This window comes from Taudactylus pleione, unplaced genomic scaffold (assembly GCF_031769625.1).
Source record: "Taudactylus pleione unplaced genomic scaffold, aTauple2 ptg000201l, whole genome shotgun sequence".
In the NCBI taxonomy this organism is placed as follows: domain Eukaryota; kingdom Metazoa; phylum Chordata; class Amphibia; order Anura; family Myobatrachidae; genus Taudactylus; species Taudactylus pleione.
Window position 1 is genome coordinate 41,624,963 of NW_028284603.1, and position 21,657 is coordinate 41,646,619.

Consider the following 21,657-nt stretch of genomic DNA (forward strand, 5'->3'; position numbering starts at 1 on the left):
TCCAAGACAGAGAACAGCTACAACCAACAAAGCGACAACCAATACACCACAGACAACCAACATGCAGCTAAATACTCTTTAAAGAACACTGCAGCAAGGAACAGCGCTGGGAGCGCGCTCAGTGTTCCCTATGGAAATGGATTAAGGAATTTATTGGTAAGTACCAAAATCCTATTTTCTCCTTCATCCATTAGGGGACACTGGAGTATGTACAATGGGGACGTCCCAAAGCTGACCTCTCAGGTGAGAAGGTGCTAAGAAACTGCAGAGCTCTGTGATTAACATTAAATAGGGGTCGCCAGAGAACAAACAGTAGAACATACAAAGGTGTAAACTGTGGACCAGCCGCATGGCAAGGTTGACAAGCAGAAATTCTGTGCTTGATCGTTCTCGAGGACCGCACCAAAAACACAAAAGTGCATGAAAGAGTACCCACAAAAAAACTATTGTAGCATGGAAGTAATGTGAAAAACAGAAACAGACGGCAAAAATGCAATTGCTACCGACCAACCAAGAACCACAAGGCCGATCATCGTGGAGGTTGATACCACGGTTTGCAAAAGAGACCAGCTTTGTGCTAAGCACATACCGATCATAATAATAAGTAGGAAGAATGATCGGACAGAACCCCAAGATCTGACCCTGCCAAGCAAAGGCCAGAGACCATCGCAAACTGTCGCCCAGGACCATACTTGAGGCCCACCTATACTAGGGGCTCAAACCTATCTGATTGTAGGAATAGAATGGGTTTGAGTGAAGGAATCACTTCCAGGTTGAGATCCCATAGGGCAGGAGCAGGCACCCAAAAGTGACTGGACTCAAAACTCCCTGCAGAAAAAAATGTAGATCAGGTAACCGGGCAACTGGAGGTGAAACTGATGGAAAAGGCAGTAACATGCACTGTCAACGAGGACCAGCATCCACCCCCACCTGGAGGAATGACAAAAAACTGGGACAGTCGGAAGGAAGTAGTTGGAAAACAAAAACAAAGACGTGTACACCAAGTGACAAAATACTTAAAAAAAATTAAGGAAGTGTGCCGTAGATACCGCCTTCCTGGCCCAAGCATAGTTGAATAACAGATTCCAGAATTTCAAAGCTCCTCAGGATCACGGCTGCAAGAGCTGGAACGAAGATGCAGTAGTGCTAGAATTATCAACGAAACCTGCCAAAGGAGATCCAGCTAACATGGTAACAGACCCGGGCCGCTTGCAAGCCACTACCGAAAGGCCAAGTACCACACTTGGCCAGGTTAATCCAGAGTTTCTAGGACTGTTGGGGAGTTGTGTAAATACAGGATTTGAATGGGTGTCCAGCACCTTGTTGTAGATGTAGCATTAGCCTAGAAAATAGAAGGCTCTAGAGAGGTCTGAGAGCCTGTGCCACTGAACATCTGGGAGAGGACGTGGACTAAGTGGAATACACCAGTTGTGCACCAATAAAAGGTGTAACCACACCTGTCCACAGAGGGAACCAAAAAGTGGACTAAGGAACCCATCACCGCCAAGAACAACCAGGTCCGGCAGCAATATGACATGCCTCAAGGGTGACATGTAGAGCATGCAGAGCAGTCCAGCCCAAAAGAATGCATAATTCTCTCCTTTTTTATATATATCCCTAGACACCAAACCAGAGGCAACTAAGGCATGGGAAGATAGGACACATTCGGTAAGTTACTATGAAGAACTGAACGACCCATAGAATAATACAATGTATAGTGACCCAGGAAAGGTGGACTAGTATAAAAAAAAAAGCAAAAACTTCTATTTCATCCAAATAGAAGCAGTTGTGTGAGCTCATTTTGCGATGAAAAGAGAGTACTACTGCTTTTCCTCTTGGTTGAGTTGTTTGGATAGTTGACTATAGAATGATCCTTGACAGAATGCCTGTCCCCCAAGGTGGAGGAATAACTCCTCTAGAAGAAGACGTTGCTAAGCAAGGATACAATGATTTGAGACTGGGACTGCCAGCATGGCTGATACAGCCTGACTCATAATATGCATCCAATCTGTGGGCCTTCACATAAATGCTGGCAGAATGATACAAAACACCTAGTGTATGTCAGACAATGCATATCGCTCTAGGAAGGAGAGATAACGGCTATGGTAGAACTATGGACACATATGCACCCAAAGCAGTGATGTATAAGGAAGTACTGAATATAGGACAGCTCCTAGGGTGTAGAGCCAAGAGCCAATCTGACATAAAAGGAGGTACCCTATAGGGACAGGTGTCTGCTAGTACAGCTGTTAAGGTGCTGTCGCACAGTGAACTTGTCACTCTTCTAAAGGGATATGAGACAAGAGGGCCTGCCTAGGAATCTGGAGCAAGCTTCTTAACTGCAAGCAACCCGGATCCACCTGATCCCTTTGGAGATTATTACTGACCCGTGTTCAACTTTGCAGACACCAGCACCCTCATGAAGGTACCAATAGTTTCCGTAGGTGGTCTGACTCTAAGCTTTACATCTTGGTCTTTAGACTGGAGTTGCTTCAGTAGAAGATGCGTCCCAGGGGCATATTTATAATGGGTGCAGGGTGTGCAGAGCACACGGGCCCCTGGGTCTTGGGGGGCCCACACTGCACACCCTGCAGTCATTTCTTTATGCTTACCTTTGTGCCGTCTTCAGAGTAATGCGGACCGGCACTGCAGACAGCCATTTTCCCTGTGACTCGCGCATGCGCAGAAAAGAGGTCTCCGGGAATAAGGCACGGGTGCTAATTTCCCAGAGACCCGCACTCCCAGAATCTACCCCACTCTGTGCGCTGTCAGAGAGGAGGTGGCCCAAACTTAGGCTGCACTCATGCCCCCTCCTCTCTTAAAAAGCCCCTGATGCACCCTGTGTAAAAAAAACTAGCAGAGTTGTTAGTGTAGACATGTATGGTCACCCTAGGGGACCGCAGACCATGATTCACAAAATGATAACAGAGTGAAAACTAGAAATCCTCATGTACTCGCACAGGAGAAAAGAACTGTTAGTCTAAAGGAACTGGGTCAGGGGAGAGACCAGTTTTGGGATGTACATAAACATACAGTATAATATATATATGCATATACCATATACTAATATACATAGATATATACACAGGGCAGTCTACACTGACCAATCTATTTTCTAAGGACCTGATTCATTACCGATCGCAACTGAGATTTACGTACGCAATCGTCCGATTGTTGCGTTCTGCGCATGCATCACAGTGTGCGTGCGCGAAGACTCCATTGCGGTCGCAGTGACTACGCAGACCCATCGCTGAGTGATTGACAGGAAGTACCATTTGGGGGTGGTGATGGCGGGGGCGTCAAAACGCAGGCGTGCTAGGGGCGTGCCTAAATTAGCCATTGCGATACCATACACAGCTTGGGCTTTCACCGCATGTGATGAGATTAGCAATTCCTGAGTAAGGTCAGAGTTGTGCAAGTGTGCGTGAGGCTGCGACTGTACTCGATGTTACGATAGTTTTGCAGACTTGCAAAGTATTACAGATGTGTGTAAGGTAAAGTGAGCGTCCTTATATCAGGCTGCGGCGGCATTGCAATAGCAATCATTAGCATATTTTCAAAGTGAGACTGTGTGCGTAATCGCAACTGCAATCACAATAGCGATCCGTAATGAATCAGGCCCTAGGAGAGACAGAGAGGCCCAGCAGTACACTGCAACATAATACTGTCCAACATTCCCACTAAAAGCAAAACTGAAGCAGAAAAATAATAATCCCTGCATGCTTAATACCATCATTCTCATATAGGAAGACATAAATCTATATATAAAGATATACTCTAATTAATGCTCATAATACCTGTAAATAGGAATAGAGAGCATGAACTTGTCACTCTGTCCCATAGGCAGACCAGACGTATGTCATGTATGGGAGAAGGCCTACTGCCATAATGGCAAAAAAATATATATTACTGAGATAATGGATATTATTAAATCCACCTGCCGAGTAAAACACACAGTAATGCTAATGTGTCTGTACAGTACCTTGGGCTTCCTGTATCTGAAAGCCTGTATAAGCCCTATGCCCGCTCACTCCAATATGTAGTATAACCCTTGAATGTTAAACACAGGGGTACACATGTACCTGATAAAAGTAACTAGTTATTATCTTGAACGTGAGTTACATGGGAGTCAAACTCATGAAGTTTTGAACAAGGGTTCTGGCTGTGTGTTCTGAGAGTTGGTCAATCAGCCACAATGCCTGTGCCCAGATAGGGAACTTATCAGATATTAAACTGATAAGAACAATTATTACACTTGATCCTAGCCAAAAAGGCAGAGAAACAATTACTCTATAGAGGTGGTACTAGGACCCATAATTATATGCAATAAATCATGCTGCATTAGCCCTAGATCAATGCTGCTTACATTCCTGTAGCTTATACAGGCATATTTTGACACAGACATTTCAAGGTAACAGTGATAATTCAAACAGTGCATATCATATTAAGGTGCATACACACGTAAAGATTTTCTGTCCAACCATCCAACTAGTTGATTGGTTGGATGAAAATCTGGTAAGGTATGAAAGCAAATGACAATCAGCAATTTGCTCCCAAATGCCGGAAAATGGACAAAAACTGTTGTTTGAACAAATTGTTTAGTTCAAACATTTAACAAATTTGTCTGACGACCATTTTCATCTGTTTTCTGGCATTTAGGAGCAAAATACTGCTCATCAGTTACTCCCATACATTACCAGATTTTCATTCCAATCAACTAGTTGGATGGTTGGACAAAAAATATTTAGTGGTGTAGAGCTGCTGCTTCGCTACAATAACATCTGCCCTTAGTGAGTATTGAACCCCCAAACACCCGATGACAAGTACATGGTATTAATTACCTAAACCAGCTGGCTCCCGTGAGTGTGAAAACCTGCAGCAATCTTGAGATAGCCAAGTGTAAGAAGATGTTACCACGGGATGTAGTTAATTTGCCGCTGCACGGGATGCCGGCGGTCGAAATCTAGGGATCGGAATCTCGACCCAGGGCCAGAACACTGGCGCCAGAGGGTTAGGATGCAGGAAGGGAGGGTTAGGATACTTACAGTGCCCCTTTTGGGATCCTAAACATTGGGATGCCGCTGTCTGTGTTTTGACGGCCGGCATCCCGAGCTGTGGCGGGCCCCCAAAGTCCGATGACCCTGCGGCCAGAGACGTGGACACTAGCCTAGCTGGCTGTGGCAGGTCTCTCCGGTGGCTTCCAACATTGCAGGCAGGCTGCAGCAGCATGCAGTCTGCCTGTGAAGATCATGAATAAGAGGAAAAGTGAAATTAAAATAAAAAGATAAAATAAAAAATGGTCTGGAGACAGCCCTCTGTGCACCTGGGTCACTCGTGGCACAGATCTAAACTGAGGTCAGGAGCGGTATAGAGGGGGAGGAGCCAGCTACACTTCTAAAGAAATTTAAAGTGCCAGGCTTTGGGAGAAAGACCATTTGCTAACTGCACAAGGAGCAGAGGTGCAGTAACTTTCTGTTTGCAGTAATGTGTATGTGGCCGCCTCACACATAGTAGTGAAAATCCTTGTAGCGTGCTTTAATTTCAGCACTATGGAACTGCTCTCAGGAGCTATAAAAAGCCTACATCCAGAGTCCTAACGTTGACTGATTTTATTTTTCCAAAATCAAAATATGCATCATGGTGGGTGGGGAGTATCAGTGGGCAGAATATGGGTCCAGAGACTACAGTGTAGGAGGGCATGTGAAACAGATACCAAGCACAGAAACAATAATTTTTTGTGTGTTTCATCTGTTCAGTGCAAGTCATTGATTAAATACATTCAAGTTACGCATGAACTGACTTGTACTGTGACCCTGCAGCGCACCTGTAGCTGCTGGTATACAAAGGAATGCTGAATACTAGGCATACAGGTGCCACAGTAAGTGCATCAAGAGAAAAAGGGACAAGTTTACAGCCTGATTCTACTTACCGATTCCCAGTTGAGAAATCTCTTCAAGTTCAGCCTCTGACTTGGCCGTTGCAATGGAATGAGGCAACTTCAAGGTGAACGGAAGAACGTCCCTGTTGTGAAGAGAAAATGAAATAATGAAATATTGCTGCAGCTGTCGCTGTTCATTTGCTGTAGGTGTACAGAGTACAAAGTACAACAGCACATGTCATAGGTCTCAGCTCTCCTAGGTACAGTATCTTTTCAAAGATGGCAATTGTCAGTAAAAGGATGGGTCAGAATACATAGGCCTTAGTATATACTGGTTTACTAGCTGAATTAACATTATTGTACATTGAAATTAAACAGAACTGTCACTGCTGTGTAAAGTCAGGAGGATCAGGACAAAGCTTGCATGATTCTAACTTATCCAAAATATTTTTTTGATCCTATAGCATGAAGCTCTGCCCAAATACAGCAGGAATGGAAAGTTTATTTGAGGTTGCCTGTAAGACACAGTCCAAAAACATTATTGTATAGAAGAGCTTGGAAAATGTCCAACAGCTTCAGGAAAAAACTCGGCATGAATGAAGAGCATGTGAGTTCACGACTGTGCTGTATGTACAAAGCAATGTGGTTGCACACTAGGATTGTCCTATACTTTGCTAATATGAATCTCATCCTACAAATGCAGAATGGTTTTCCAAAGTACTATAATTAAATTAATATACAATTTATAACATTATGGTCAACAGAGCAAAGGGGGCCTCATCTGAACATGCGCTGTCTGAGCCTCAAAGTGGAGGAACATTGCTCGGCCATGTAGCGCCCTTTAGCACCTCTGAGCCAGCAAGCTAAATAGCATATTCACAACAGTCAATCTGCTTTATTTAACATGTTATACAGTGACATAATTATCAGTCAAAGTATATGATTTGACAGTGTGGCCTAAATAATGAGACAATTTCTCCCAGGATCACACTGAGAAGCCCCCTTGCCTACTGCTCCCGATTTTTAATGTAGACTCCCGCTGCCCCGCAAATTATAACTTAACTCCCGGTTTCTGAAAATGGAAATGCCAGGGACATGGTAATGTTAAGTGTAGCACAAAGATGGATCAAATGCACGGGGACGTCATGACGTCACAACGTGTGACATCATATTACTTAAAGGCCGGCCACCGCGGGGTTGTGGGTAGTTCACAGTGCACACTGATACTGGCACAGTGTGCTTGGAGGCATCAGCGGCATAGATGGCCACCATGGGTCACGGGTGCAGGGAGTCAGGAGTGTGGCTGCTACAGGGCCCGGGCCCGCCTCCCCCTGCACCCAGCTCACGCACCAGCCAAACGCAGACTGCTGGGAGAGACTGATGCTTCCAGCATTCCCTGGCCAGCCAGTGATTATGGAGGAGGAGCTGGCGCCGGAGGACTGAAGAGCTGCATGACATGACACTGAGTGTTTCAGAGCTCACTGTAGCTCCTGCAGAAGTATTGATGTGAGTGCCACAGGAGAGGAGAGAGGAGGGTGGGGGAGATCTATTAATGTCAATTTGGGGTGGATCTATTAATGTGAATGTGGGGGGGTGTCTATTAATGTAAATGTGGGGAGGGGAGGTGGATGGCATGCGGTCATAATGCAGACGATCGAGAAGCCGGTGCTTAGAATCCCGGACCTGGCATCCCTACAGTAAGTACTGGGCCTAGGGGGAGGGTTAGGGCTAGGCACTAAGGGACGAGGGTTAGGTGTAGGGTGCGGGAGGTTAGGTGTAGGCACTAGGTGGATATGTTAGGTTTAGGCAGTGGGGAAAGTTAGGTAGAGGAGGAGGTTTTAAGTTACTGACCGACAAGTGGCGGTACCCTAACCCTATCGGGATGCTGGGGTTGGGATTCTGACCGACGGCATCCAGTACACAACCCGGATGGATCTATTAAAATTAATGTGACAGGGGGAGATGGAGTATTAATGTCAATGTGGCAGGGCAGAGATATATTAATGTCAGTGGGGGAGCTTGGGTGTCAGCTTATAGGAAGATGTTTTATTATATGATCATTTTTGCCTGTGTCTGTGATCATAACAAATACCATCCCATCTGAAATGCTGTGTGGGCATCTATATACTGCATCATAAATTGAAGGTTGAAGCATTTGAATTAGAATGATGGGGAGGAGCATACAAAGGATCTGTCCCACTCTTTAGGATCCATGAAGAATGTTCATAGCCATACTGGGTCTTAAATAAATAATTTACTTCATAAATGGAAGACATATACTAAAACAGAAAAGAAATGGCCAGAAGTGTATATGTTATAGTGAAAATACAAAAATGATCATAAAGACATTTATTAATATTCTTACTTTGTCCATTTTTCTTTTTTGCAAGGTCCACTTATGCCCCCTGTCTCTATATGTAAATGTATTGACACCAATTTGCCTCCACTGTCATCAATACAGAATACTTTGGTACCTTACAGTGTTGTGTGCCAAGTGTTTCTTGAATCATGTCCTAGAGTATAAGCATTTTTTTCACGGCAGCCTTGGTCAAAAGGTTCTGTTTGAGAAATTCAGCAAAAATGATTAAATTAAGTAAATTGTGCCTATATATCATTCTTAGGGTCAGTTATGTGGTGGTGGACAGGGCTGCGCTTCCGTTTGTCCGCATATTTTATGAATTGCAGCTACCAGCACTGGTTTTGCCTAGAACATTGGCCATAAATAATTTAACTTAGTCCAGGACACACCCAAGTGGCAATATATACGCCCACAGGTGGAGCTAGACATGCCCTTTGGACGGAGCTGGCCATGCCCCCTCAACAGCGCACCGCGTGGCACATTCTACTGCCATCTACAATCTCCCAGAAATTAGGTTTCAAAAGTAGGCAAGTATGCCTTGTGTTAGAAGAACATTGCAAGAAAATTCTACAGGGACGTCTGATCAAATGTTCCTGTGGAATTTCCCTGCAGTTTTCTTGATTGCATCCTACTAGTGTAGGAACAAGAAAAATAAGTCCAGATACGGCCTGCAAGGCAATCCTGCCCGGCCCGCTGCCTCCTACTACTGCACAATGACAAGTGGCTCAGACAGACACTTATCATTGCGCTACCTCTGAACCGTGGCTGCCACCAAGAGCAGCCGGGTGCACCTGTTTGCTACCGGCTGCACACTCACAGGAAGTTCCACGTTGCAGCGCACATACAGTATCATCACTAACGAACTGCCAACAGCCATGTGCACACTACCGGCTCCCCCTATCAGAGCAGACTGCAGAGGCATGAGTGCATGATCTAACTGCTCTGGAAGTTCACTAGCTGAGAAGTAGTACAGCACTGAGTGACAGAGGCAGTAGAAATATTTTTACACCGTGTCCCAGCCATTAAATCCCCTATAAAAGGTAAGCAATGAGGCAAAATTATTTATAACTAACATTATACTGGATGGTGTTTTTTTGTGTTCAGCGTTGATCTTTTTTCTTACTGACTTCCAGTGGCAAATGATCTGTCTGAAACAGATGTTCCAGCTCCATCCGCACTCTACGAGATATTTTACGTGCGGCCCTTTAATGTTCACTGAAGAGTGTTAAGTTCCCAACCCAGCTGAAATAATTGTCCACCCCTGTAGTAGGGAATTTATGTTCTGCAATAAGTTTTCATCGAAAACCACTGTTGGCCAAAAAGTACATCCAAGCCAGTCTACATTGTGCAAATAAAATATATTCAGTATTCCCAAAGCAGTTCAGAAAATGGTCTGGTGAGGATTGAACTTTATGGCCTTCTATATGACTTATATGGCACAAAGACAACACAGCTCCTCACCCAAAGAGCACCATACCTAATGTGAAGCATGGTGGCAGCAGCATCATGCTTTCGGGTTGCTTCTATTCATCTGGGGCAGGAGCAGGATAATGAATAGCTCCATAGTCCATATATAAAGATAATTTGTCACGAAGCCTGCTGGCCCCTGTCTAAAAGCTGAAGATGAATTTCACCTTCTGACGTAATAATGATCTAAAGCACCCATGGAATGGCCTTAAGAGGGCTGCGCACCGGATATTGTTGTTTGATAGACTTAGAACCTTTTGCAGGGAAGAGTGGGGCAGGGATGTGACATCTGTGTGTGTGAAGACCAATCGCAATAATAAAAGTAAAAGGCGCTTCCACAAAGTATTCATTTAGGGGTGTGCACATTTATGCAATTAGGCTATTGTAGGTGTTTTATTTTCATTTCATCATCGTTCACTTCCATTTTGTTGGTTGCAAGGTCACGTTAAAGGTGGAAAATGGGCCGATATCTGGATTTCAGGCTTTCCATCACAAAAAACAGCAGTTTCAATTAGAGTGTGTATACTTTTTATATCCTCTGTCTGTATGTCTAAAAAATGCACAAACTTTACCATGACAAAGACATCAACACTAACCTTAGGTTATAACTAACAAATACCATGGGTGCTGGGACAATGAATTATGTTTCTGCTAGCTGGAGGTAAAGGGTGTCGCAGTTCAAATTCTTTTCACATTTTACATCTAAGTGGAGTCCTGCTTTATTGTATGCTTTATTGTAGCTCAATATACAGGTTAAAGATTTATATTATACACTTCCCATTATAAAATAATGCATAACCTGGGTAGTAATCTATTATTATGACATTATTTCTCTAAGAGAAGAGTAGTAAAAGCCCATCTCTCTGTATATATAGATTTGTATATTATCACGGAGTTGTGATTTATATCATGTGTAGAGATGGAAAGGGGCTGGCAAGTATAGGCTGGGATCCACTCTTTTAGGAGATATATCGCCTGCGAGTGATTGAGGGCTGGTGCACCAATACGCAATGATGATGAGTGTGCAGGCTGCCTTAACATATGCACATGAATACTCTTTATTCATATGCACTTTGGAGCTCATTCCGCGCCGCTCGCTAGATGCGATCGCTCGCATCCAGCGTATGCAAATTCGGCAAAGTGACGCCAAGCACTCGCTCGGAAAGGCATTGGCATGCCCACTTTGCTTGTGCAAGCAATCGCTCTGTGTATGCAGACACACATTAGCATATGTTGAGATGCCCACTAGCGCACGTCATCTCCAGGAAGTGTTTTAAAACATTGGTACATCGAGGACCATCGGAAGCTAACGCAGCGCTTGTGGTTGCCTTACCCTACTGCAAACACTGCGAGGACTTCAGTGTTAAAAACAGGCATGTGACGTATACTATGACGCTGACTGCTAATTATGCATGCCTTTGAAACGGCGTTGGAACACTCAGGCACGCCTGCGTTCGCACCTCCACTCCCCCGTTATTAGTGTCCTGCCCGTTTCCACCCACAAACGGCCTCTCCTGTTACTCACTTCACTGGGCTGTCTTTGCTTGGCGAGCGGTTTGCGATCGCACAGAATAGTTCACGCACGCACAGAACGAAGCGGGCGCATGCGCGTTCACATACCATCAGGCCGCTTGCGAGCGGCTCTGAATCAGGTCCTTTGTACATTCAGAGCACAAATAGATCCACCTTTAAATGAGCCCCAATATGAACTAAACTACCTGTATGGAGAAACCCGTCCAGAACATCTTGGAAACTGGAGGGCATGGAGTTTACATATTTTCCAAATCAGATTGCCACAATAACAACAACATCAATTTCCTGACCGGTGACAAAATAATTTTATTAAAAAACAAGGTACAACAAGTTTGCACCGCCACCGTGACTCATTGTTCCGTCTGACTGCTACAAATGGTGACTTGTTTCTAGATATCAGTGAAAGAAAAGTCCCTTTTGAAGAGGAAAATGAGATCACATTGCACCTAGCGGTGGCACAAACCCATCATTAGCCAGCTCTGCCCAATGGATACATGGGAGCATCGGGTGCAGATGACTCCAAACCACTTCCTTTCCTAGGAGCAGATCTTATTACATCTTTCCTTGGTCTGCAGCCCAGACGAACATTATCCTCATTCAGCTAACAACATGTGCATATCACTGCAATTCCTAACACAAACTCTTACAATAACGCTTTCTATCTACAGCATAAACCACAGATTATTATCATCACGACAAATATTAATATGATAACATTGAAAAAACAACTCAGAAACAACAGATCTTTAATAGTTTTGAACAGGACTCAGCATAAACACCACCAGTAGACTTAAATACATAGGAGCGTGTTCCTCAAACGATAAATGGACCGGCAACCATGCGGAATAGCTAGTTTTAGCATATTTAAGTTACCATTCATCATGAGGGGTCCAATAGGACCCCTTTGGTATTCAGCAAATTCAGAAAACTGAAACCACGGGGACAACTGCTTTTCGGAGCAATGATGTCATTTTTCCCCCGTTGCGAGTTGGATACTTAAGCACCCTCCCAGCAAGTTCAAAACTTTATCATTGGAGACAATGCAGCCTTCGATGATGAATGGGCCCCTAAATCTCTTACTGAAGATGTTTAGAACCCTGTCCACTTGATGGGGCTGATTCTGAGTTGCATGGATCTATCTTCACAGACGCTAATGGCGAGTTTTTACATACAGGTCCCCCTCTACACACTCATGCCTCATGTCATCTGTCTGTCTCCCCTCTCCCCTAGATTGTAAGCTCCTAGGAGCAGGGTCCTCCTCCCTCCTGTTTTCACAGCCTTCTTCTGTATCACTTCTATGACAGCCTTCACCTTCCAAGCTGTACTGTGTATGGAGAATTGTGCTGCTAATTGTTACTTGTGCTCTGTTTATAAGTTGGTTACTGTATTGTAATGTAATGTTCTGTGTACCCTTTACTGTATGTATGGCGCTGCGGACCTCTTGTGGCGCCCTATAAATAAAATGTAATAATAATAATAATACAGCACGTGCACAGAAGTGGCTTTATGCATCTATGTGTATGCCTGTCCTATTCTGAGTCACACGCAACTTGGCCGGATCTGTCTTTACATCATAGAGGGCATTTTGTGTCGGGAGCTGGGCGGTGGCAAAGCAATTGCATGGAACCACTCTGATTGGTGGGAGTGTCATGGGAGTGAATCAAAAGCTCTGTGTGATTCGGAGTCATGGGTACGGGGAAGAGACGCGGTCTCTTGCAGCTAGCATTGGGCTGGTGCGGGTGCACATTATGATTAATGAGGGCTGCGGCGGTCGGTGTATAATCCAAAAGCGGCACCGGTTTCCACTTACATATGCAAACTTATGTGTAATGTAACAGTCCGAGGATGGCGGAGATAGGGTATCAGCTGAATGTTTTATTAACTAAACAATATCTGTTTGTTGTGGCCTCTTACATTTATTTTTCTCCAAACAATTTGTAGTTTTATTGTTTGAAAAAAAGCAAATACAATAAACATGGTCACAATGGAATAACAGAATACAAAAGCAGAAACAATGACAGAATCAAAAGCAAAATAAACTAATATTTGCAACTTCACTGTATTTGGCCAAGTATAATGCTTGGACAAAGCTTCTCTAACGCAGAGCTACTCGTGTCTTATTCTGCAATAGGAGGTATGCATGATCCTTTTTCTTTTAAGTAGGCAGTTTTTTTATTTCTTCATTAGCATCATAATAGTACAGTTAGTGATTAGCAGGAACAGTCCCTATTTTCACAGGATATGTAACTAAATCCAGATTTCATGGATGTTTTCCATAGAAGCACAAATCATTGGTTATTGTAAGTATCAGGACCTTGCTGATATCAGAGAAGGGCCGTACTAGTATCGTAGAGAAAATGGGTCCCGCCTGGTTTAAGATATTTCAATATTGTTCACGTCAGACATGTAGGTGTCCTATATTGATGCCAACAGCCTCTTGCCTAGTCCAGCAGTGGTTCTTCACTGCGCTAGTTCCTCCCTCACCCCAGGCTCCAGGCCTCAGGTACTTATTCTCCTGATGCCGTCCTCCTTGGGTTCTCTCAACACTGGCACCTCCCTGTAGGGATTTGTAGTTCACGTCCACAGGGCTGGTAGCATCAAATTCAAAGTGGGAAGTATCTATAACAGCTTACTCTGGGCACTATTCGGTGCCAGAGTATTTGGTAGCAGGGCTGTAATTAGCAATGGGTAAATGGTGGCGTCGCACAGAGCGCAGAGGCTCTGTGTGCGGCACTGTTGCCACCCAACGGCTGTTGCTCCTGGCTGGCAGGGTGTCCGCAACGGACCCTGCAGACAGGATTGTTGCTGCAGCACTCACGGAGCATCCTTTGGACGCTCCAGATAGGAACCCTGCAGCCAATATGCACTATATGCATATAGGCGAGGTTGGCACATGTCGCTGATGTGCCCAGTTATGGCCCTGTTTGGTAGTTACACTTACTGTATTATTATTATCCCGTCTCACCCTGTATCAGTCCACTGCATAGTCCAGAGGTTCCCAAAGGCGGCCCTCAAGGCACCCCAACAGTTAAGGTTTTAGAGATATCCATGGTTGAGCACACGTGGTTAAATCAAATTGACTTAATTTCTAATTAAGTCACCTTTGGTCAAGCATGGATATCCTTAAAACCTAGACTGTTAGGGTGCCTTGAGGACCGAGTTTGGGAACCTCTGGCATAGTGCCTGACCTGTGCCTGTATTCCTTAATTCTTCATCACTTTCAGATTCTGAACCTGGTACTGTAACCACGACCTTTTGCTTGTCAACTGTTAATGAGTACATGCGTCTATGACCTATCACTACGTCTGACTTTTCTCCAGATTACGATTCTGTATCTCACTATACACATGTCTCTCCTGCTAGTCACATTACGGCGTTAGTTAGTGGGCCGCGACCTGTAGAACCCCAGCAGCAAAGCCCATACGGCCTTGCAGCACATCTTGGGGAAGTCCGCAAGGTCCATTAGAGCTCATTGACACTGCCAGTGCTAACCCTTAACTTGCTAAGACTCCAGATATCCTGCCTGTACTACAGTAATAAATGTCATAAGATAGCAAGTTTATCCATCCGAATTTACATCTTACATTTTTATGTGTTATAATCTGTTACTGTATTTTAAAATCATGAATACGCATCTTACCTGCTGATGCAGTAAAATGCGACAAGTCGAAATACATCCGCAAAACTAATTCCAGAGCCTTCCAAGGAAAAAGCTGGGGAGACAAAAGATAATGGACACCACATAAGACCACAAACAAGACGAGGTTAAATCCGATCCTGGTGTTTTTCTGCCGAGAGTAAGCAGTAATGTTTTGCAACTATCAAACAAAGCAGTGTTCTCCTAATTGAAAACAACTGTGTCGGGTGCAGTTCTTTGCCAAGAGAGCAATTCAGCTAAATATAAGGAGTCTGGAAGTTATGTCCTTTTCCTCATTCCTGGAACATGTTCTCATCCATTAAAAATGGGTCAAAACAGATATGGGTTGCACAATTCAGAAGTAACAAAACAAAAGCTCTCACGTGATTCACAACTCAATCAGCCTTTGTTCTTACAATTGTAGCCTTAGTGTGTTTACTTCTATTTGCCGGTTTTAGTATTTCTGAGAACACTACAACTTCTATACAGGGGGTTTCTTAAGTACAAGTAAAGGAAAATACACCTTACCAGGAAATATTTACTGTCCTTTGCCTACATACAACTATGGCAGCCATTTTGTGGACTGAACCAATATTAATTCAGAACGTGGCCTTACACTTTACTAGGTAGTCATAGAAATAAGGCACTTGTTTGCATTATGCAAGAGGCACTTATTCCAAGGGACTGCTTTATCTGATTTAGCCTACCGAATAGCTGCCTCTGCTACATGTAAATCTATATAACACACAGCTGCAGTTTATTGCGAGTGAAGCTGATGTCTTCTCTGTGTATTATTTACATTTATACATATGAGTGAGAATGGCCATATGATTTGCCTCAGCTGGTACGCAGAGACATTAATAAGGACAGTTTCAAAATGTTATAGCAATGCGAAAAAGGAACGAGTCGTGCTAAATCAGACAGTGTCAACCAACTTGGGGTCATTTAGGAGGAGGATTACACCTGCTGCTCAGTGCGAACCTACAGCTGCTTGTAGTTTTTGTTTTATTACATCCTCTAATAAGGCATATTGGGACATGCTTGTTGACTTTTAGCTCCCTCCTTCTGAGAGTAAGCAGTTGGGCTTCCATGGCGGGGGGCGTTGCCCAGATTAACAGCAATGTGAAGCTGCCGGGGATTATATTGTAATTGGGGCCGGACGGGTCGCCGAGGGCCGGGAGGCTTGCCTGCCTTTCCGGAGGACCGGGAGAGGCCCCCGATTTTCGGGAGGCTCCCGGCCAAATCGGGAGGGTAGGTAAGTATTTGGGTCTGATTCAAAGATGGACGCTGTTAACATTGATGCTGCGTCTGTAAACACAGCAGCTATGCTAACATATGCTAATGCAGCAGGAAGTGTCTTGTGTAAATAGACGCCTCCTGCCGGCTTCTGTTATCCTCTGCTGTGTCAGAGAACGCAACATCGGATCACCATCGGCCATCTGAGTAAGCTTACTCAGAATGGCCGCCGGAACGCCTCTGCAGGGGGCCAAGAAATCTGCGTCGGAAGACGCAGACCCTGGCCCAGGCACACCTACAAAACGAGGTGAGACACCACCCTCATTTTGTAAAATGCTGAACATCGCCGCCCTTCCCCCAAATGGCCGAATGTCAATCATGCTCCAGCTTAGGGGTCACATCCACTTATCAGCACATGCACAGATCAGTAACCAATGGGTTTGTGTACATCTCTGAATCAGGACCATTGTTCCAGAACAACTGGAGGGTCACAGGCTGCCTAAGCCAGGTTTAGACATATGCTGATGGCTGCTATAATAGCATTCCAATAGCATTTAGACAAGAAGGACAATGACAAAGAGAATTCCAGATGGAGGCTCGTCCTTAGCTGAATGTCTGCACGGAAAAGAAAGCTGCTCTGTAATTACAGTTATTCGGGTTTAGATAAGAAGCTGCCAAACAGACCCCTATGTGAATCATGCACATCTCTAAAAGGGACAGTCTAATATAAACATTAATTCCACGGGCTGAAAAAGCAACTCAAAGTGTGGTATACACTATACAGCAAGCTCAATCATCATTACTATACTATTCTCCAGCTCTACATATTGCTATAATCTCCATTGTGTAAACTCACTGAGAAATGTTCTAATGAAATCATTTGGGTTGCAAATGTCAGGTTTTAAATTATTCCCTTTCATTAACATGACTTATGCAGTGAAGTCACACAAAGCTACCACAGATTTTTGCCTCAGTTTGAAGTGGGCCCATCACCTACACATACTGGACGCAGCATTTTTCTCTCAGTGATGTCACTAATTACTAGAGAATTACTAGTGACTTAGCAGGCTTCAATCTCAAACATTGGTCCAGTCCACAAAATGGCTGCCTAGGGGTGACAGGCAGAGCTGTGTTTTTATAATGGATGTTGCTCCTAGTATTGTGAATGAAAACTCTTTAATTACCAATTTTGCACCACATGATCTTTTTACTTTTAGAAGGGAAATTAGGTAATTGGCTGATTGGTAGAATCCAGATAGCAAAGAATATAAAAGGACAGTAAAAAAAAAAAAAAAGCAGACAAAATAAACATGAGGCCAGGGACTTACTATAGGAGCTTTCTCTTATCACAAATTCTTGGAAACATGATCCAAACTCATCGGGAACTCGTAGTGAAATGACTTTTTTCTGCAGCTTAGTAGACTTTCTCACCACAAAGGTCTGTTAATGGGAAAACATATAATTAAGGACATTGTAAAAGCAAAAATAAAATGAAAAAAAATTCCATATACTTTAGTGAAAGAATCTGGAAATAGGGTTTAGGAAAAAGCCGTATATTGGTGCATACACACAGTCAGATGACTTGGTCGATTTAAACGATAACGATATCGTTTGATCGCTTAAATCTACCTTTTTTTGCCCCCAAATGACCAAACGATGCGCGGGCACGGATGGTCGATATCGACCATCGCACGTGCATGCAGGCCAACCTGGTCGATATCAACCAGGTTAGCTTGGTTACTATGGGGACCCTCAATCATTCATCATAGTAGTTGGGGGAATGGAGCATGTGCTGGATGTTTGATAACGATCATCCAGCACATGCTGGTCGATCAGACAACGATATCTGATCGTTGTCTGATCTGCACCATATGAGAGATATTTTTTGTTAGGCGTTTTTAATATCAACACTTTGCAATATATTTTAAATTAGAGCTCCATATTAGTTTGCCATTATTCTTCGCAAATTTATAGCCTTCATTCATTGTACTTTACATGACTGATTCTCTCCTTATCTAAGCTACAGTAGGTCTTCTGAATCACTGACTGGCAGCCCCAACTCTATGGGAATGTTCAGTGATTTAGGGACCTATTTATCAAATCTTATTTGCAGAATATCCCCCCAAAACTGGTGTTCCCACAAACATTAAGTATCCCCTGAATGTATGTAGGTGAGACTGCAGCAGATATCTCGATACCCTGTTTTCGTTGCCAAAAGCAGACTCTTTAGGTTTCTATTGGGACTGCTTCAATGCCAAATTTACCCCAACAAGACTATTGTTTTTTCTACTCTTTTTCTCTTTTCTACTATATTTGCTATAATTCAGGACTTAACAACATTTAAGGGGAGATGTATCAACTATTTCTAAAGAGGACAAGTTGAGAATTTGTCCATGGAAACTAATCAGCTTCTAGCTATCATTTTATACACTGAAGTGCTAAAAGCATACCTACTGTCCCAGAAGTTGCGGAAGGCTCCCCAATTTTTGGGTAGTCCCCCGGAAGAGTGTCTCGATCTCCCACATCCCACCCACTTCCTAGGGATTTTAGTAGGATGGGGAGATAATTGCCGGGAATCGCGGCTCTGTATGGCGGGGACTGGACTAAAAACTGTGACATTTATCACCGCCTCCCCCCCTCACGATAATTTGTTAATGACATAGGAGACCGGCCCCTGGTCCTGAAGTGGCTAAATGCATCTCCTCTCTGGGCTTCTCTTCTTATAAAAAGTCGTCAAGGAGGACCAAGTATGGCCAAAAGTCATGGGATAGATGCCTAGTATTGTGTAGGACCCCCTCTAGCAAATGGACCTCTCCACCACGTCCCTTAAATGCTTGATTGGGTTCATGTCAGGCGAATGTGGTGGCCACACCATTCGGTGGAACTCTCCAGAATGCTCCTCAAACCAATTCTGGACAACTTGGGACCAATGACATGGTGCAGTATCCTGCTGGAATATTCCATTGTTGTGGGGGTACATGAAGTCCATAAAGGGCTGCAAATAGTCATCAAGCAATGCAACGTTACTGGTCAATAATGTGTTTTTCAGGTGCCACCACCAGCCTGCAAGGTGCCTTGTTGACAACTGGAGTCCATGGCCTAATGAGGTCTGCGCCACACCCGAACCCTAACATCAGCCCAAAACAACTGGAATAATGGCTCATCAGACCACGGCACATGGTGTTGTCCTCCAGGGTTCAATTAGCGATGTCATTTGGTCGGCCACTGGACTGCCCACTGTGGGTGATAATGCCTTCCATGAGGTATTAACAGTACACACGTGACGCCGTAGATAAAAAAATGTTGAATGTAGGCGCAACTTTGGAAATGGAATGTCCCATTCAATCGGACATTGACTATCATGCCCCATTCGTACTCCGATAATTCGCCTTGCCTTGCCATGAGCAGCCTAGCCGGTGTTCAAACTGAGATGTCAGATTACAACTGATGCTAGTCTGGGCATTTCCAAGACATCACAGTGACATCACCTACCATTACCTTTAAATACTGCTATCCCACGACTTTCGTCACTTCAGTGTATAATGTACTTGATAAATTACACACACTCAGTGTGTTTGCGCGGCTCTCCGGAGGTCAGAGTAGCATCAGATACACCCTGCATCCCCCTAGCAGGCAGTGGAGCATCCCCCTAGCAGGCAGCGAAGCTGAGCATTGCCCTAGCAGGCAGCGAAGCTGAGCATTCCCCTAGCAGGCAGCGGAGCATCCCCCTAGCTGGCAGCGGAGCTGAGCATCGCCCTAGCAGGCAGCAGAGCTGAGCATCTCCATAGCAGGCAGTGGAGCATCCCCCTAGCAGGCAGCGGAGCTGAGCATTCCCCTAGCAGGCAGCGGAGCATCCCCCTAGCAGGCAGTGAAGCATTACCCTAGCAGGCAGCAGAGCTGAGCATCTCCCTAGTAGGCAGTGAAGCTAAGCATCCCCCTAGCAGGCAGTGAAGCTCATCCCCCTAGCAGGCAGCGAAGCTGAGCATCCCCCTAGCAGGCAGTGAAGCTGAGCATCCCCCTAGCAGGCAGCGGAGCTGAGCATCCCCCTAGCAGGCAGCGGAGCTGAGCATCCCCCTAGCAGGCAGCGGAGCTGAGCATCCTGCAGGAGAGTTTCTAAAGGACCTCTATTTCTCTATGTTGGATTGCCAGCCTACATCAGTACTATGGATGTGTTTTGCGAAGTATGAGCATAGCTTCTACCATTGGAATATCTGGAATTCTTGGGGACCTGTAACCTAAGGGTCCCAGCAGTGGCGTAACTAGAGTATTTGGAGCCCAGGGCAAATTTGAAAAGGGAGCCCCCCACCACCACCCCGATATGTGCGCGAAAAAAAATGGGCGTGGTCACCTAAAAATGGGGCGTGTCAACATGACACACCCCTTTATTTTCACGCTGAACATTCCTATCCATATGCACCTTAACCTCAGTAGTACCCCTTATACAGTACCCCCAGTATGCAGTTGTGGTCCCTCTTATGCAGGCCCATAGTAGTGCCCCTTATACAGTATCCCCAGTAGTGGTCCCCCTTATACAGCCCCCAATTAGTTCCCCTTACTCAGTGCCCCCAGTAGTGGTCCCCCCAAATGCAGTGCCCTATGTAGTGTTCCCCCTTATGCAGTGCCCCCAGTAGCAGTCCCCACAATGCAGTGCACCCAGTAGTGGTATCTCCTTATGCAGTGCCCTTTATATAGTGCCCCCAGTAGTAGTCCCCCCCCCCTATGCAGTGCCCTTTATATAGTGCCCCCAGCAGTAGTCCCCCCCCATGCAGGTTTCCCAGTAGTGGTCCCCCTTATGCAGGCACCCAGTAGTGATCCCCCCTATCTAGTGCCCCCTGTAGTGGTCACTGCAGTGCCCCTAGCAGTAAGCCCTTTCTATAGTGCCCCCAGCGGTAGTCCGCCCCCCCTCCCATGCAGTGCCCCCAGTAGTGGTCCCCCTGATGCAGGCTCCCAGTAGTGACCCCCCCTATCCAGTGGTCCCTGTAGTGGTCCTTCCTGTTATTGCCCCCAGTTGTGGTCCCCCCAGTGCAGTGCCCCTAGTAGTAGGCCCCTTTTATAATGCCCCCAGTAGTAGTTCCCCCCCCAAGTAGTGGCCCCCAGTTGAGGTTCCCCCTCCCGATTAAGTGCCCCCCGTAATAGCCCCCCCCAGTAGAGGTCCTCCCAATAATGGTGCCCCCAGTAATAGCCCCCCAGCCCCCCCCCAGTAGAGGTCCTCCTAATAATGGTGCCCCCAGTAATAGCCCCCCCCAGTAGAGGTCCTCCTAATAATGGTGCCCCCAGTAACAGCCCCCCCCCCAGTAGAGGTCCTCCTAATAATGGTGCCCCCAGTAGTAGCCACCCCCCCCCCGTTGTGCCCCCACCCCAGTAGAGGTCCCCCCAGTGGTAGCCACCCCCGTTGTGCCCCCAGTAGTGCTGACAGGATTTTAAAAATATATATATATAAAAACATACTTACCTGAATCCACGCTGCTGCTGCTCCTCCAGTCCGCGACGCCGCTCCCGCCGCCGCCGCCAGTCCTCCCGGGCTGGCGCGCTCAGCATAATGGGACA

At 45.3% G+C, this 21,657-nt stretch overlaps 1 protein-coding gene and 1 pseudogene across 4 annotated transcripts in view; both read right to left on the reverse strand.

Moving 5' to 3' along the window:
- The window catches only part of RIN2 (Ras and Rab interactor 2), a 168,121-nt gene that overhangs the window by 33,261 nt on the left and 113,203 nt on the right, over positions 1-21,657 (reverse strand). For all 4 annotated transcript variants that reach the window (XM_088477342.1, XM_088477343.1, XM_088477344.1 and 1 more), the window contains 3 exons: positions 17,439-17,550; positions 14,878-14,950; positions 5,930-6,021 (listed from right to left, as the gene is read on the reverse strand). In XM_088477342.1, the coding sequence (XP_088333468.1) occupies positions 5,930-6,021; positions 14,878-14,950; positions 17,439-17,550 (277 nt within the window). The remainder of the gene's footprint in view (positions 1-5,929; positions 6,022-14,877; positions 14,951-17,438; positions 17,551-21,657) is intronic.
- On the reverse strand, positions 4,174-4,286 carry LOC148518329 (U2 spliceosomal RNA; annotated as a pseudogene).